This window comes from Gorilla gorilla, chromosome 1 (assembly GCF_029281585.2).
Source record: "Gorilla gorilla gorilla isolate KB3781 chromosome 1, NHGRI_mGorGor1-v2.1_pri, whole genome shotgun sequence".
NCBI lineage: Eukaryota > Metazoa > Chordata > Mammalia > Primates > Hominidae > Gorilla > Gorilla gorilla.
In genome coordinates, this window is record NC_073224.2 from 229358327 (window position 1) to 229375485 (window position 17159).

Consider the following 17159-nt stretch of genomic DNA (forward strand, 5'->3'; position numbering starts at 1 on the left):
CATTGCCTGTGCTTAGTGAAGCATTCAGGACCCATTGAGAGCCAGGAACATAAGCAAAAGGCCAGCCTGGCCCTCAGCAGACCCTATTCCCTAGCACACAGACTCACTTCACGCCACCCAGCCCAGACAAACCACAGGAGAAATGTAGCTGGTCAGGTGTTAAACACGCTGTTCAAAAGAAGTAGAACGTGTTGGGTGAGGACATGACAATTCGCCACATAAAACCACTGAACCAGAGAGAAATAACAGAAGGAAAATCACCTGTATTTTGTTAGTTTCTATTGTTCTGGCCTGGCACCCAGCAGCTTTTCTCTTTTTTAATGACCAGACAGGCTGCTGTTCAGTAGAGCTTTAAATGATCTTGGATTGAAAGTCTGTGGTTCAAAAGGAACTAATAACTAGGCCAAATTTGATCAAAGTCTGGCACATTACGCTTGTAAGTTACCCTTGTAAGTTCAGAAGGCTGCCTAGCAGCAGGATACAAAGGCTCAGAGGGCCCTAGATTTCTTCTTTTGATATGGGTGTTTGTTATTGTTGTTGCTCTCTTTTTTAAGGTTAGTCAAGGTTGTATTATTAAATATGCTAAAATATGCCAGTGACATTCAGCCTGGGCACACCGTATAAGTATTTGCTTCATTGCATAAGTACTATTTGTTTAAAGCTTGCAGTTTGGAAGTTATTGCTTAAACTTCTCAATGTTATAAGCTTTAGAAATATAAAAAAATACTCCAAGACTGGACTAGAATCTCTACAGTCAGATTTCTAATCTCAGGATGCTAAATCCAGGAAAGAAAATTATACTCTCTTGGGGTTTTTTTTGAGACAGGGTCTTGCTGTGTCACCCAGGCTGAAGTGCAGTAATGCGATCTCAGCTCGCTGCAGCCATGACCTACTGAGCTCAAGCGATCCTCTCACCTCAGCCTCCCAAGTAGGTAGGACCACAGGCATGAGTCGCCACTCCTGGCTAATTTTTTTAATTTATTTTTTGTAGAGATGGGATCTCACTGTGTTGCCCAGGCTGGTCTTGAACTCCTGGGCTCAAGCAGTTCTCCTGCCTTGGCCTCCCAAAGTGCTTGGGATTACAGACATGAGCTGTGGCGCCTTGCCAAGAAATTATACTCTTGATTTTACCCCGTTTCCTGCCGAAATGCTATCCCCTTAGTTTTTCTTGTTGACCCACTCTAATTTTAGGGTTGTATCTCCTTGGTCACCTGTCTTCAAGCCCCAGCATGCCTTATTGTCATTTGACCACAAGAGCCATGGGAGAAAACATTTCTCAGAGTAAATGCAGTCATAGCATGTGCTATTTTAGAAGTCTAATTCATTGTCTAAATGTGGTTCTGGTAGCTTTCAGTACCCCTAACTTCCTAAGGGATGTGTGGTTTTCCCTTCTCTCCTATTTTATGTGTACTACTGGTGCCTGGACTTGGGACCAACATCACTGGAAGAGAAGAAATAAATAGACAAGAAGCAAGAATCAGGAAATTCCAGCCTTCAGAGGAGAAATAACACTTTAGCTTGGATTGCATGAGAATCGCCTACCCATGCACACTGGCTTATGTGAACTTAATGAAAATATACATGTGGCTTTCCAAATTATAGACTAAATCTTCTTCTATTAAATATAACTGTCATAAAAATCTCTAGGTAATAGCAAAATGATTTCCAGGCCTATGCTGAATGGAATGGCCTGTTTATTGCAAACAGTGCTCAGTATTACAGTCATATATTGTAACGATGGGGATACATTCTGAGAAATGCGTCTTAGGAGAATTTGTCCTTGTGTGAACATCATAGAATGTATTTACATAAACCCAGATGGTATAGCCTACTCTACACCCAGCTCTGTGGTGTAGCCTGTTGCTCCTGGGCTACAACTTGTACAGCATGTTACTGTAATGAATACTCTAGGCAACTGTAAAACAGTGGTAAATGTTTGTGTATCTAAACATAGACATAGAAAAGATATGTAAAAATATACTGTATTATAATCTTATGGGACCACCATCATATACATGGTCCATTGTTAACCCAAACGTTGTTAAGTGGCACACGACTGTACTGTTTTTTTGTTTGTTTGTTTGTTTTTCTGAGACAGAGTCTTGCTCTGTTGCCCAGGCTGGAGTGCAGTGGCACGATCTTGGCTCACTGCAACCTCTGCCTCCCGGGTTCAAGTGATTCTCCTGCGTCAGCCTCCCGAGTAGCTGGGATTACAGGCGCACTACCATGCCCGGCTAATTTTTTGTATTTCAGTAGAGACGGGTTTCATCATGTTGTGCAGGCTGGTCTCAAACTCCTGAGCTCAGGCAGTCCACCCGCCTCGGCCTCCCAAAGTGTTGGGATTACAGGCGTGAGCCGCCGCGCCCGACCCTATACTGGTTTTTTATTAGTTTGAGATGGGGTCTTTTTTTTTTTTTTTTTTTTTTTAATGAGATGTAGTTTTGCTCTTGTTGCCCAGGCTGGAGTGGAATGGCGTGATCTCGGCTCACCGCAACCTCCGCCTCCCGGGTTCAAGCGATTCTCCTGCCTCAGTCTCCCGAGTAGCTAGGATTACAGGCATGCACCCTTATGTCCGGCTAATTCTGTATTTTTAGTAGAGATGGGGTTTCTTTATGTTGGTCAGGCTGGTCTCAAACTCCTGACCTCAGGTGATCCGCCTGCCTTGGTGTCCCAAAGTGCTGGGATTACAGGCATGAGCCACTGCACCTGAGACAGGGTCTTATTCTGTTGCCCAGGCTGGAGTGCATGGCTCTTGGCTCAGTGCGGCCTCAAACTCCTGGACTCAAGTGATCTTTCTCAGCCTCCCAAAGTGCTGGGATTACATGTGTGAGACACTGCACCCGGCCCATGACTGTACTTCAAATTTCATTATAATGTAAAATTGTTTAGATGATCTTCTGTTTTTAAACAAGGTTTGACATATATTTCTTCAGCAAGAGCATGTAATTCTTGTGTGAAAATGTAACAGTAATGGAGACAATTCCGTGATATTGTTTTGGCAACCTTTTACGTTTTTTGGGTTTTTTTTTTTTTTTTGAGACAGGCTCTTTGTCACTCAGGCTTGAGTGCAGTGCTGCACACGATCACACCTTTCTGCAGCCTCAACCATCTGGGCTCAAGTGATCCTCCTGCCTCAGCCTCCCGAGTAGCTGGGATTACAGGCATGCACCACCACACCTGGCTAATTTTTATTTTTGTAGAGACAGGGTCTCACTGTGTTGCCCAGGCTGTTTCGAACTCCTGGCCTCAAACACTCCTCTCTCCTTGGCCTCCCAAAGTGTTGGGATTACAGGCGTGAGCCACTGTGCCTGGCCACTTTCTTAATTTATTCTTAAACTGAATTGCTTTATAGGACCTTTGACTGTTGATATGTAGACCCTAACCCTGACCTGGAGCTATCTACTTTGTCTTTTCTGTGCTCAGATACCCAGTATCTCCAAGATACCATGAACCATGTCCTAAGCTGTGTCAAGAAGGAGAAGGAACGTACAGCGGCCTTCCAAGCCCTGGGGCTACTTTCCGTGGCTGTGAGATCTGAGTTTAAGGTCTATTTGCCTCGCGTGCTGGACATCATCCGAGCGGCCCTGCCCCCAAAGGACTTCGCCCATAAGTAAGCACCTCTGTTATGATTTCACCTTCCACTCCATTTGGTTGGAGAGGAAGGACGCTCTATCTCAGATCCACGGAGCTTACGCCCATTTTTTGCATCATTAAACTCCAGGGTATAGCAAATCATATGAAGAACAGCCCTTCCTTAGTTGAATTCTAAGCTTTTCCAAATGAAATAACATATATGAAATATTTGGGGAGGTTGAATACCCTGAGAACATGTGAGATGCCAATGCTATTTTCAGTGTTATTATTTACTGGGAATCTGCTAGTTTTGCTTTTTTCTCTGGCTTTTAAGTCTTATTTTGATATAAGACCTAAAGAGAGGAATCCTCGACTGGAACTGAAGGGATCTAAGGGTCATCTTTTTCCTCATCGCTGAAGTTGAATAAGTTATTCCACCTCTTTAAACCTCCTGGCAAATAAAATATGAGAAAACCCCTCAGCATCCTGCCAGATGGAGAGACCGGGGTGTCTTCGCTAAGGCGAGGGGGTCAGTGTTCATCATCCTTTGTCTCAGGTTGTCTTTATACTTCCCTGTTTATTAGCGAAGATTGCCGTGGTGAATTAATACGCCCCACTCATTCTTTTTTTTTTTTTTTTTTTTTTGAGATGGAGTGTTACTTTGGTTGCCCAGGCCGGAGTGCAGTGGCACGGTCTTGGGTCACTGCAACCTCCTCCTCTCAGGTTCAAGCGATTCTCCTGCCTTAGCCTCCTGAGTAGCTGGGATTACAGGCATGTGCCACTATGCCAAGCTAATAATTGTATTTTTTTGTAGACACAGGTTTTCACCATTTTGGCTGGGCTGGTCTCGAACTCCTGGCCTCAAGTGATCCACCCACCTTAGCCTCCCAAGTAGCTGGGACTACAGGCATGTGCCAGCACGCCCAGCTAATTTTTGTATTTTTAGTAGAGGCGGGGTTTTGCCATGTTGGCCAGGCTGGTCTCGAACTCCTGACCTCAGGTGATCCACCCACCTCCGCCTCCCAGAGTGCTGGGATTACAGGCGTGAGTCACTGCGCCTGGCCCCATTCTAAAGCCCAGCATTCTCATCATAGAAGAATTTCTTTCCATATGATGGCTGTGTACTGCCTTCTTGTCCCTGATGAACACATTGTTCAGCTCTCTTCCTACATAATTATCTTGGTGAGCACCACAATAACCCATATGGTATAGCTGTGTGAATTCAGAATAAAGTCCCCTTCCTTAAGACACTTTACTGCCATCTGCTGGATTGTTGTAGAAATGTACAAATCTACAGTAATTGTGATGTGATGGGTACCTTTGAACTGTGCTCTGGACAATTTGCATACCCATCTGTGGTAGCCCTGCCTGAGTAACCTGCTCTCCTTGCCCCAAGGTGATTTTGAGGTGGGACATTAAAGAATGTCATTATGTCTCAACTAGCCACTCTCCATTTCTCTACAGGAGGCAGAAGGCAATGCAGGTGGACGCCACAGTCTTCACTTGCATCAGCATGCTGGCTCGAGCAATGGGGCCAGGCATCCAGCAGGATATCAAGGAGCTGCTGGAGCCCATGCTGGCAGTGGGACTAAGGTGGGTGTCAGAAACCTGAACTTGCCCTGTATCAGCGTGAGGCTTGGCCCCCAGTGTTGGGACTGTTAAAAGAGTGAGGCATGGTTGTTTGCACATTCAATTGGATGGACAGGATAGCTTAGACTAAACACACAGGCTAGTACTGAATCCTAGTTTCATCACTAGCTTTCTATATGATCTTGACTAAGTTATTTAATTTCCCCGAGCCTCATTTTTTTTTTTTTTTTTTTTTTTTGAGAAGGGGTCTCGCTCTGTCACCCAGGCTGGAGTGCAGTGGCCCAGTCTTGGCTCACTGCAAGCTCCGCCTCCCGGGTTCACGCCATTCTCCTGCCTCAGCCTCCCGAGTAGCTGGGACTACAGGCGCCTGCCACCACGCCTGGCTAATTCTTTGTATTTTTAGTAGAGTTGGGGTTTCACTGTGTTAGCCAGGATGGTCTCGATCTCCTGACCTTGTGATCCGCCCACCTCGGCTCCCAAAGTGCTGAGATTACAGGTGTGAGCCACCGCGCCTGGCCTCATTTTTTTTTTTAATCTGAAAAGTGGGTGCAATAGTAATTCTTATTGCCTAGGGTTGCTGTGGGTTCATGGTATAGTCACTCTTAGCACCATGCCTGGCATATAGGAAGTACTCAATAAATATTTGCAAATATTGTGTATATTATTATTGAGCAAGTTGCTTAAGCTTCCTAAACTAAGTTCTCTTCATCTGTAAAATAAGGACAGTGTTCTTAATCTGCTTCCCAGAGTGTTTGTTGAGACTTGGTCTTCTGTAGTGGCTGAATTATTGTGAGCAAGTCTTCTGTGGCAAGAACCAGAAACTCATAGATTGTTTGGAGACCTGAGACTAAGCCAAGAGAGTTTACACTTTTATTCTTATTTTATAATATCCTTTCTACTCTGAAGAACAGAGGCCTGATCCCCTTGCTGGGAGAGAAAGCTGTTTCTTCCCAAGAACAGACTGAGTGTCATGTGCCCAGCCCTTATGTGACTTGTTTCCTTCCCCTCAGCCCTGCCCTCACTGCAGTGCTCTACGACCTGAGCCGTCAGATTCCACAGCTAAAGAAGGACATTCAAGATGGGCTACTGAAAATGCTGTCCCTGGTCCTTATGCACAAACCCCTCCGCCACCCAGGCATGCCCAAGGGCCTGGCCCATCAGCTGGCCTCTCCTGGCCTCACGACCCTCCCTGAGGCTAGCGATGTGGGCAGCATCACTCTTGCCCTCCGAACGCTTGGCAGCTTTGAATTTGAAGGTAAGAAATTACAACGGCTCTTGCCAAGATAGTGAGAGATGCTGGAAACTTTGGGAAAGGAATGAAGGTATCTAGGATTCCTGGATCTTGCTGGGGTGCTAAAGACAGGGTAGCTGATTCTGTAGCAGCTCATCCTTCCTAGACTCTTTCCACGTATTGGTAATTCCTACTTTTGTTTCTTTGTCCCATACTGAGTTTGGGGGCAAATGGTTTGAGGGAAAGTATACGTTGATCCAAGGAAATAATGCTTCAGAGACAGATCCCCCTCACGTCCTCACTTTTCCACTTCTTTGTAGCTGAGATGGTATGTAATGCTTTAAAATGTATAAGTAGGGGCTTTTGGGTGTTTCCATGTCTATGGCAGTATGATTTCTTTTTTCTTTCTTTTTTTTTTTTTTTTTTGAGACAAAGTCTCTCTGTTGCCCAGGCTGATGTGCAGTGGCACAATCTCAGCTCACTGCAACCTCTGCCTCCTGGGTTCAAGCGATTCTCCTGCCACAGCCTCCCGAGTAGCTGGGACTATAGGCGCGTGTCACCACACCCGGCTAATTTTTGTATTTTTGGTAGAGATGGGGTTTCACCATGTTGGCCAGGTTGGTCTGGAACTCCTGACCTCAAGTGATCTGCCTGCCTCGACCTCCCAAAGTGCTGGGATTATATCCATGAGCCACTGTGCCCGGCTGGCAGTATGATTTCTAAAAGTACCGTACTGTGTAGTTCTAAACTGCAAATAAACCCATAATAATACCCCACAGAGATATATTTCAGGGGGAGAAGTTGATACTTTTGAAATTTAAGATCATGTAGGTAGTATTGGTCAAGAATGTGGGGAAACAAGTACAGAAAGCCTGAACATGCTGTCTGGAGACAGCCACCCATGGTTTCTCTATTGCAGTTCCTCCACTTAACATTGATTCACACCCATGATAATTTATTTCTAGTGAATAGAAAGTAGCTATGTTTAAACCCAGCCTACACAGACTCTTTGTCTGGTATTTAAATCCGGGAACTAAAAGAGGCAAGGTAAATTTGATCAAGAATTGTATTATCCTCTGAGAATGTAAGGGGTTGAGTTGGAATAAAACAAAATAATTTATTATTTAAAGGGAATATAAAAAGGCTAGGATTGGGGGATACCTTTTATCTGTCTCTTTGCTCCTTCACCACCCCCTTTTACCTTTCTGCTGATTGAAATCCCCCTTGTTACCCTTTAAAAGTTCTGGGTCAGGCCTGGCGCGGTGGCTCACGCCTATAATCCCAACACTTTGGGAGGCCGAGGCGGGCGGATCACAAGGTCAGGAGATCGAGACCATCCTAGCTAACATGGTGAAACGCTGTCTCTAATAAAAATACCAAAAAAAAAAAAAAAAATTAGCCGGGCGTGGTGGTAGGCGCCTGTAGTCCCAGCTACTCAGGAGGCTGAGGCAGGAGAATGGTGTGAATCCGGGAGGCGGAGCCTGCAGTGAGTGGAGATTGCGCCACTGCACTCCAGCCTGGGCGACAGAGCAAGACTCCGTCTCAAAAAAAAAAAAAAAGAAGAGTTCCGGGTCAGTATCGTATTGATCAATGTCTAGTTGAAAGTAGAATTAGTAGCCTCAAAATGGAAAATTCAGCTAGCAAGCTGCAGACCTACCTGTCTACAGCAGCAGTGTTTATTCTGTTTTCTCTCTGCCTTTCTATCCAGGCCACTCTCTGACCCAATTTGTTCGCCACTGTGCGGATCATTTCCTGAACAGTGAGCACAAGGAGATCCGCATGGAGGCTGCCCGCACCTGCTCCCGCCTGCTCACACCCTCCATCCACCTCATCAGTGGCCATGCTCATGTGGTTAGCCAGACCGCAGTGCAAGTGGTGGCAGATGTGCTTAGCAAACTGCTCGTAGTTGGGATAACAGATCCTGGTAAGGCTTCCCAGACAGAAGGAATCTAGGGGAGTTAAGGAGCTTAGGACAATTGGGAGTAGCCAGTTTCATTACATGGCCTCTCTAGAGTTCTTCGGCCTCAACAAGCTGATATTCAGCTATTTCTCTGCCAAGGCGTGTTAGGCATGGCTACTGTAGCCTTTGGTGTAAGATAATCTACCTTTAATTCTTTTGTCTTTTACTCTTGTGAGTAGAGAAAAGAATGACAGAGGTTAGATGAGAAAAAGCATCTGGAATCTTCCCACTACGCTGATGGCAGTGGAGGTAGAAGCTGGGAAGGGCTGGAGTGATGGGATCATGAAGAAATGTTCAAAGGCTCCATTGCTCTTGCAGACCCTGACATTCGCTATTGTGTCTTGGCGTCCCTGGACGAGCGCTTTGATGCACACCTGGCCCAGGCGGAGAACTTGCAGGCCTTGTTTGTGGCTCTGAATGACCAGGTGTTTGAGATCCGGGAGCTGGCCATCTGCACTGTGGGCCGACTCAGTAGCATGAACCCTGCCTTTGTCATGCCTTTCCTGCGCAAGATGCTCATCCAGGTAACCAAGGTGATGGCCAGACCCACAGGCAGGGAAGACAGGACTCTCGCTGTGAGAACTGCTTGAGGAAGCGGAGTTGAGGACAAGGATGGGGGAGAAAGATTGAGGTACCTGGTAAAAGCCACATTTGTCTGCAAGGGTCCAAATGTTTCCCTGGCTTTATAATGGCAGTTCCAGTGCTCATCACCTCATGAGCCCTTTGTCAATATGACTCCAAGGTGGTTCAGAGTCCTCTCATGCAGCTCTTTCTTTTTCCTGGCAAGTCGCCAGTGATCCCATTTCTTGGCCCTCTTTGCTTGCTGGATTGATCTGCTGCAGATGGTGTCAGACTTCCCAGCGCCTCCCTATCCTTCAGCTCTCCTGCTTTTCTTGCTGGTGCCAGGTCAAGCACGGAGGCCATTGTTCTTCACAAAAATAACCAATGTGAGACTGTTTCCACTATTTGTTCTGATAGTCATTGCTCCAGTCTGTGATCCTGGCTTTCGTTCTTAAATAATATGAGAATGCTAAGCTCAGCTGCTTGGTCTGTAGCGTAAGGTAGAATTGCTCTGGAGACATGGCTCCTCAGTTTTTGTCTTCACCTACTGAGTAAGATCTGTGGCCTCCTGGTGAGCAATACATGGAGTCCTGCCAATACACCAGTCCTGCCTGGTGAAGTTATTTCCACCTGCCTCTTGTGGGTCTCTATGTTGCTCACCCAGTCATTTCCTGTCCCCATTGCTCACTGTTTGCTTCCTGATCCTCCTTCATGGTTTGTTTTGAAGTAAACACTTTTTATAACATATAAGGAACTTAAACATAGAAAATCATTAATATATGTAACTCACTCTAGAGAAATGTTGTTTGTTCACAATTTGTTATAAAGTGGCTGTAAATTATATCATCAGTCAACAAATTAGGAAGTTGTACTTATGTTGGCACTTCTATTTTTAGCGTAATGATTTATTTAACTGCCGGCCTGCGTTAGAAGTGCCTGTCATTTTAAGTCTTAAAAACATTCCTCAGTTATAGGAAGGAATAGAAATCATTGTTGAAGGCCGGGCGTGGTGGCTCACGCCTGTAATCCCAGCACTTTGGGAGGCCGAGGTGGCCAGATCACCTGGGGGTCAGGAGTTCAAGACCAGCCTGGCCAACATGGTGAAACCCCATCTCTACTAAAAATAAAAAAAAAATAGCCAGGCATGTTGGCAGGCGTCTGTAATACCAGCTACTCTGGAGGCTGGTGCAGGGAGAATTGCTTGAACCCAGGAGGTGAAGGTTGCAGTGAGCCGAGAGTGTGCCACTGCACTCCAGCCTGGCGACAGAGCGAGACTCTGTCTCAAAAAAAAAAAAAACATGAAATCACTGTTGAGCCTGCCAGCTCAAATCATGCTAAATTAATTTGGCGTAGAAATATCTCCTAAACGGCTGAGTGCAGTGTCTCATGTCTGTTATCCCAGCACATTGGGAGGCCAAGGCAGGCGGATCACATGAGCCCAAGAGTTTGACAAGACCAGCCTGGGGAACATGACAAACCACGTCTCTACAAAACATACGAAAGTTAGTTGGGTGTAGTGGTGCATACCTGTAGTCCTAGCTACTCAGGAGGCTGAGGTGGGAGGATCACTTGAGCCTGGTAAGTTGTGGATGCAGTGAGCCGTGATTGTGCCACTGCACTCCAGCCTGGGTGACAGAGTGAGACCCTATCTCAAAAAAAAAAAAAAAAAAGGAAAAAATAAGAAATACCTCCTAATGAGAATGTCAATATGTTCATTCTGTCAGCAGACTTTTTGACCACATGCTATGTTCCAGGTACTGCTGGGCACTGGGAATATAGCAGTCAGCAAGCCAGGTGTGGCTGCAATCTTCTTTCTTTTTTGTTTTGAGACGCAGTCTCGCTCTGTCGCCAGGCTGGAGTGCAGTAGTGTGATCTTGGCTCACTGCAACCTCCACCTCCCAGGTTCAAGCGATTCTCCTGCCTCAGCCTCCTGAGTAGCTGGGACTACAGGCGCCCGCCACCACGCCCAGCTAATTTTTGTATTTTTAGTAGAGACGGAGTTTCTCCATGTTGGCCAGGCTGGTCTCAATCTCTTGACCTCATGGTCTGCCCGCTTCGGCCTCCCAAAGTGCTGGGATTACAGGTGTGAGCCACCTCGCCCGGCTGGCTCTAATCTTCTTAAAGCTGATATTAAGCTATCAGGCCATCTCATTTTTTCAATATTACAGAGTGTGAAGCTCCTTTGAATGAATTTATGTACTGAATTTAGCCCTTGAAATGTTAAAATTACTCTTTTTTGTTTTTAAACTTTGATATAGATTTTTCCAAATTGAGGTGTACATTTTCATGCCTTGGTAAAGGCTTTGGTGTTTTGTTTTGTTTTGAGACAGAATCTCACTCTGTCACAAAGGTTAGAGTGCAATGGTGGGATCTCGTCTCACTGCAACCTCTGCCTCTTGGGCTCAAGCAGTCCACCTGCCTCAGCCTCCTAAAGTGCTGGGATTACAGGCATGAGCCACCGTGCCTGGCCGACTTTGGCCTTTCTTGCGGTCTTGGTCATCAGGGTGGGCATTGGTTATTGTTATTAGGATGCAGTGAGGCTCTCGGGCTCTAAGTGAACCTGGGGTTCTTTGGATTGGCCCCGCACTGCTGCAGATAATTGGGCTCTGCTCCATGAGGCACATTTCCTTGCAGTCAGCCATGTCTTCTTGGTGCTGCCGGTCTATTCTCAGTATCCCCTTCATTTCTTTTCCCTGTGGTCTGCTATGACTGGGGAAAACAGGCTGCCAAGGGAATCCAGAAAAATCGGGTTATTAAGTCAGTAACCTAAGACAAAATGTAATGTTAAATTGTAGACTTCTCTGGGTAGCTGAGTTAACCTGAGCTCTGTGACATCTGCTTTTGTCACTGCTCATCGATTTCCTTCTGGCAGCTTTATCCAGAAATCTGTCTATATTATGCTGTCTATGTCACCATGAGCATGATATGCTGATTTGCTGGTGTCCTAAGAATGTCAGCTAGAACCAATGTGTTATCTCCAGTCAGTAAGGCTTCGGGGGATCCTGCCAGTGTGATCCCCACCTATTGAGGTTTATCTAGATATGCCCCAAACAGCTACAGAGTATCAGCACTTCTCTTGGCATCATAGCTGTTCTAACTGTTCTTTGATTCCTTTGCCATTATTTGTGGTCTTCAGTAATTTGCTGTCTGGACAAAGATTTTTCTCCCAAGGGGCCCTACCTTCTTTCCTCATTTTTATAGAACCCTACTCACAGCTCTCCCTGTTGGTTTTCTCAGTCTTCTCTGGCTGTGCTACATGGTTAAAAGCTCTGCTTTAGAGAGGGCCATGGGACATTGGAGTGCTGTGATAAAAGGAAAGGGAGCAGGTTTTCGAATAGTTTTTCTTCCTGTCGCAGCTGTATCTAAGGCTGTTCTGCTTGTTGCAGAAATGTCTGTTGCTCATTGAGTATCTAGCAGCTACTTCATCTGTCGTGGAGGTCTGGGTTTTTCCCCCAGTTCCCTGCCACTTTTTCTGTTGGACACAGTCTCTCTCTAGAATGTCTTCTGCCATAGAGAACATATGAGCCTTTCTTCCCTACAGATTTTGACAGAGTTGGAGCACAGTGGGATTGGAAGAATCAAAGAGCAGAGTGCCCGCATGCTGGGGCACCTGGTCTCCAATGCCCCCCGACTCATCCGCCCCTACATGGAGCCTATTCTGAAGGTAACACAAACCGAGAGGCTGGTGCTTTCTCTGTGCGTTGTCATCAGCTCATATGGGGAGATGGGAGTGTTTCAGTGTTCACTAGTACACTGAACAAAGTAGGTGATTTCTTTGCTCTCACGCTTGGAGACCAAAGGGCCATATCAAGCACTTTCAGTTAAAGAATACCAAGAATCTTATCAGTTGCAGGAAAGTGCTGTCCTTACAAGAGGTAAGAGTTAATGCTTCAGGCACATCATCACAGATGTTTGGAAAGGAGAAGTAGGTAGATAGTACCATAAAATAGCTCGCCCAAAATGAGGAAAAAATGAGCTTGAAAATCTGAAACAACCTTCAAATCTCAACACATTAGAGTCACGTGAAGTCCTTTATAATGTATGTTAATCTGGATGAACAATCACTGAGACGCGGTTTAGAGGAGACATGAGAAATACTTTCACATTATGGTGCTTCCCAGCTCTCTCACATGTCAGACTTAGACTTCATATGGAGAAAAGTTTGAGAATTTACATTCCAGAGAAATCTTGGATTCATAAAGCCTAGAAGGAATTTCTTTATGACTGAGATGGTCTCTTGGGTGAATTTTACTTATATAAAAGAAAGGTTTCTAGTAGAGTCTAATCTGCATTCATTTTCTCATAACTTCTTTCTCTAGGCATTAATTTTGAAACTGAAAGACCCAGACCCTGATCCAAACCCAGGTGTGATCAATAATGTCCTGGCAACAATAGGAGAATTGGCACAGGTAAAGGGGCAGCTACTTTTTCCATAGCAGAGATAGGGTGGAAAAGAAACTCACCTCTAAGGAAGTCAAAATACTATTTCTTTTTTAAATGAAAGGTCTCACATATTTATTACGGAACCCAGCCAACAATGCATTCATAACAGATTCAGAGAGAAATAATATATTCTCAATAAAACATGTCCAACTCTCCAGATAGTGGTGACATTTTCAGCTTGATATGGTAATATCATTGTGACCTTCAGACAGCATAAATATGTGTGCCATCTCATGTGCAATTCCTTATAGACCCGGCTTGGTTCTTCTCCAATGTCTTTGTTTGGAGTTGTACCTGGTTTTATTACCAGTTTTCATCCGAATCCACTGGGGAATGGGACGATTTTACTTTTGTTTCTTGGCCAGGAATTGCTTAATTCTGAAAGTCTTGTGAGAAGAATGGCAAGAATCAGAGTCAGGCACACACCATGATGGTGGAGAAAGGAAGAGACGGCTTTTCTTAAACATTTTTTTATTTTATTTATTTGTTTTTGAGACAGTTTCACTTTGTCCAGGCTGGAGTGCAGTGGTGTGATCTCGGCTCACTGCAACCTCCATCTCCTGGGTTCAAGTGATTCTCGTGCCTCACCCTCCCAAGTAGCCGGGATTATAGGTGTGTGCCCCCACACCTGGCTAATTCTTGTATTTTTAGTAGAGATGGGGTTTCACCATGTTGGCTAGGCTGGTCTGGAGCTCCTGATGCCAGGTGATCTGCCCTCCTCAGCCTCCCAAAGTGTTGGGATTACAGGCATGAGCCACCGTGCCCGGCCTCCAAAATACTTTCTAATGCCAGAATTTCTAACCCTTTCTGCCGCCCTCTTTTTCATTTTGCAGGTTAGTGGCCTGGAAATGAGGAAATGGGTTGATGAACTTTTTATTATCATCATGGACATGCTCCAGGATTCCTCTTTGTTGGCCAAAAGGCAGGTGAGTATTACTGCTTCCTGATTGAGCAAGACAGACCCCATGAGTCCAGGGACTTTGCTTCTCTTTATTCACCTTAGTGTCCTCACCCAGTGCCTAGAACAGAGTGTGACACATAGTAGGTGCTCAAAAATATTTGTTGAATGAGTAAAAGTTAGAAAGATTTGAAACCAGAATTACCTGTTGTCCTGACCCAGAGTCAGTTTCAGTAATTATCGGGGCTGACTAGTGCCATTTTGTCTATACAAAAGAAAATGCAGGTCAATTGTCAGAGCCCTAGCTCTCAGAGGGAAAAAGAAAGCCTTGGCCACTGCCTATGAAGGAACAGAGGTTTAGCTCATCCTTGCCCAGCCCTGGTTCTGCTTTCCCAATTTGAGGCTATTAGATGACTAGATTAAAATTAAGAACAGTCTTAATTTATTTCTGGGCATGGCAGCTCACACTTGTAATCCTAGCACTTTGGGAGGCTGAGGCAGGAAGATTGCTTGAGCTCCAGAGCGAGAGCAACCTGGGCATGATGAGACTTTGTCTCTACTAAAAAAAAAAATAGCTGGGCATGGTGGCATGTGCCTGTAGTCCCAGCTACTCAGGAGGCTAAGATGGGAAGATCACTCGATTCCAGGAGATTAAGGCTGCAGTGAACTGTTATCACACCACTGCATTCCAGTCTCCAGTGAGACCCTGTCTCAACAACAACAAAAAATCTTAATTGCCTTTTGAATCTCCTGTTAATCCTTTGGGATATGGAAGAATGATGTGTTTTCTTTGAGAAAGGTGGGAATTTTCTTTGTCTCTTGATCCAGTGATTGTTGCAGGGTTGTGTGCTTGATCAACCTTGGTTTTATGCCCTTTTGGGATTTCTGCTCATGGTTAGTGTCGTTACTGGAAACCTCTTTTCTTCTTACAGCCTCTAACACTTCATTATAATCATTATACAAAGAGTTCAACTATTCTTTCTTTTCTCTCGTACTGGCTCAATGAATCGTGTTCTTGTGCCTATCCAGGTGGCTCTGTGGACCCTGGGACAGTTGGTGGCCAGCACTGGCTATGTAGTAGAGCCCTACAGGAAGTACCCTACTTTGCTTGAGGTGCTACTGAATTTTCTGAAGACTGAGCAGAACCAGGGTACACGCAGAGAGGTAGGGGACGTGGCAAACTTGGTCTTTAAAGACTTTGCTGGGACGATGGCAAGAGAGAGAAGGTTGCAGCATTAACATGCTCTGACAGTGTCAGTCAGACTTCCTGTCCCTCTCTAATTTTGTTCATGTAGCTGGTCATTTGGATATGAATTGGGGATTATGTAACCTGAGAGGAGTATCCGTGATACTTGTTGTAATCATGTTGTGATGAATGTTTTCTTTTTTCCCTCCCCTTTCCCACCCAGGCCATCCGTGTGTTAGGGCTTTTAGGGGCTTTGGATCCTTACAAGCACAAAGTGAACATTGGCATGATAGACCAGTCCCGGGATGCCTCTGCTGTCAGCCTGTCAGAATCCAAGTCAAGTCAGGATTCCTGTAAGTTGGGGGTAGCCATGAAAGACTTGCCAAGTTCTCACTCACAGAGCCCTTGCTGGTTGTGTTTAGAAAGTCTGGAGCTGGATTACTGAGAAATTATAGGATATTGGCTCATGTAGCAACTTTTGAATGAAAAGTCAGTAGTTTCTTCTTGAATCCCAGAAGGGTTGCTGCTTCCCATTGTGGCCAGAGTCCTCATGTCTGTCTAGATTCTTTGTCAAGGGTTGGCATGCCAAGTCTGTCTGCTTTTTGATGCCAATGCAAGAGATACACATTATCACCCCATCACCTCTATCTATCTCTCATTCTTTCTTAGTGCCTCTTTGATGGTTCTCATTCCCATGGTATCTACAGAAGAAGAGGATAGAATTGATTCTTCCTGTTTTAATTGATAGGGAAATCAGAGGCGAGGCTTAGGGCCATAGGGAAAACTAGCAGCAATCAGAAATTTGGGGCTCTTTTTTCCATGAAATGGTCTGGCCCAAGAGCTGCACTGCCTTTTTTTGTTTGTTTGTTTTTGAGATGGAGAGTCTTACTCTGTTGCCCAGGCTGGAATACAGCACTGCAACCTCTGCCTCCCGGGTTCAAGCAATTCTTCTGTCTCAGCCTCCCAAGTAACTGGGACTACAGGAGCACACCACCACACCTGGCTAATTTTTGCATTTTTAGTAGGGAGGGGTTTTGCCGTGTTGGCCTGGCTGTTCTCAAACTCCTGACCTCAAGTGATCTGCCTGCTTCAGCTTCCCAAAATGCTGGGATTACAGGCATGAGCCACTGTGCCTGGACACCTTTTTTTTTTTTTTAAAGGTTTGTTTTATTTTTAATTGACTCAGGGAGGGAGAATAGGGAGAGGTTGGTGAATGAGTGCAAGGTTCCAGTTAGACAGGTGGAATAATTTCTGGTGGTCTGTTGCTCATTGCCTTTTATTGTTTTTATTTTAACTTAATTTTATTTTTTTGGAGACAGGGTCTCACTTTGTCACCCAGGCTGAAGTACAGTGGCATGATGTAGCCTCGACCTCCTGGGCTCAAGTGATCCTCCTCCTTCAGCCCCTCAAGTAGCTGGGACTACAGGCGTGTGCCACCACACCTCAATACTTTTTGTATAGCCCGTTGCCTTTTGACAAGTAGCCTGAGTGAATGGGGGTGGGGTATGGGGTTGCAGGAAGGTTTTCTAGACTTAACCCATATTCCCTCAGGGCAGGCCTATTTCTGACATTGAAAGTTAACATTGATTCTCCCAACTATTCCAGGAAAATATTATTACCCCAAAATAAATTGTTTGTGAACTTTCTAGATGGGATCATATTGCTTCAGATTTCTTCCTCTTCTGGTATTAGAGAGGCATGCCTGTGATGTCATTCT

General features: G+C 45.2%; 1 protein-coding gene and 1 pseudogene across 3 annotated transcripts in view; one reads left to right on the forward strand and one right to left on the reverse strand.

The window, feature by feature from the left end:
• The window catches only part of MTOR (mechanistic target of rapamycin kinase), a 156145-nt gene that overhangs the window by 15315 nt on the left and 123671 nt on the right, over positions 1–17159 (forward strand). For all 3 annotated transcript variants that reach the window (XM_031011230.3, XM_031011235.3, XM_031011231.3), the window contains exons 9-18: positions 3424–3610; positions 5038–5166; positions 6174–6418; positions 8103–8318; positions 8673–8878; positions 12457–12579; positions 13235–13324; positions 14192–14284; positions 15286–15420; positions 15666–15795. In XM_031011230.3, the coding sequence (XP_030867090.1) occupies positions 3424–3610; positions 5038–5166; positions 6174–6418; positions 8103–8318; positions 8673–8878; positions 12457–12579; positions 13235–13324; positions 14192–14284; positions 15286–15420; positions 15666–15795 (1554 nt within the window). The remainder of the gene's footprint in view (positions 1–3423; positions 3611–5037; positions 5167–6173; positions 6419–8102; positions 8319–8672; positions 8879–12456; positions 12580–13234; positions 13325–14191; positions 14285–15285; positions 15421–15665; positions 15796–17159) is intronic.
• On the reverse strand, positions 13509–13750 carry LOC109028165 (large ribosomal subunit protein eL39-like; annotated as a pseudogene).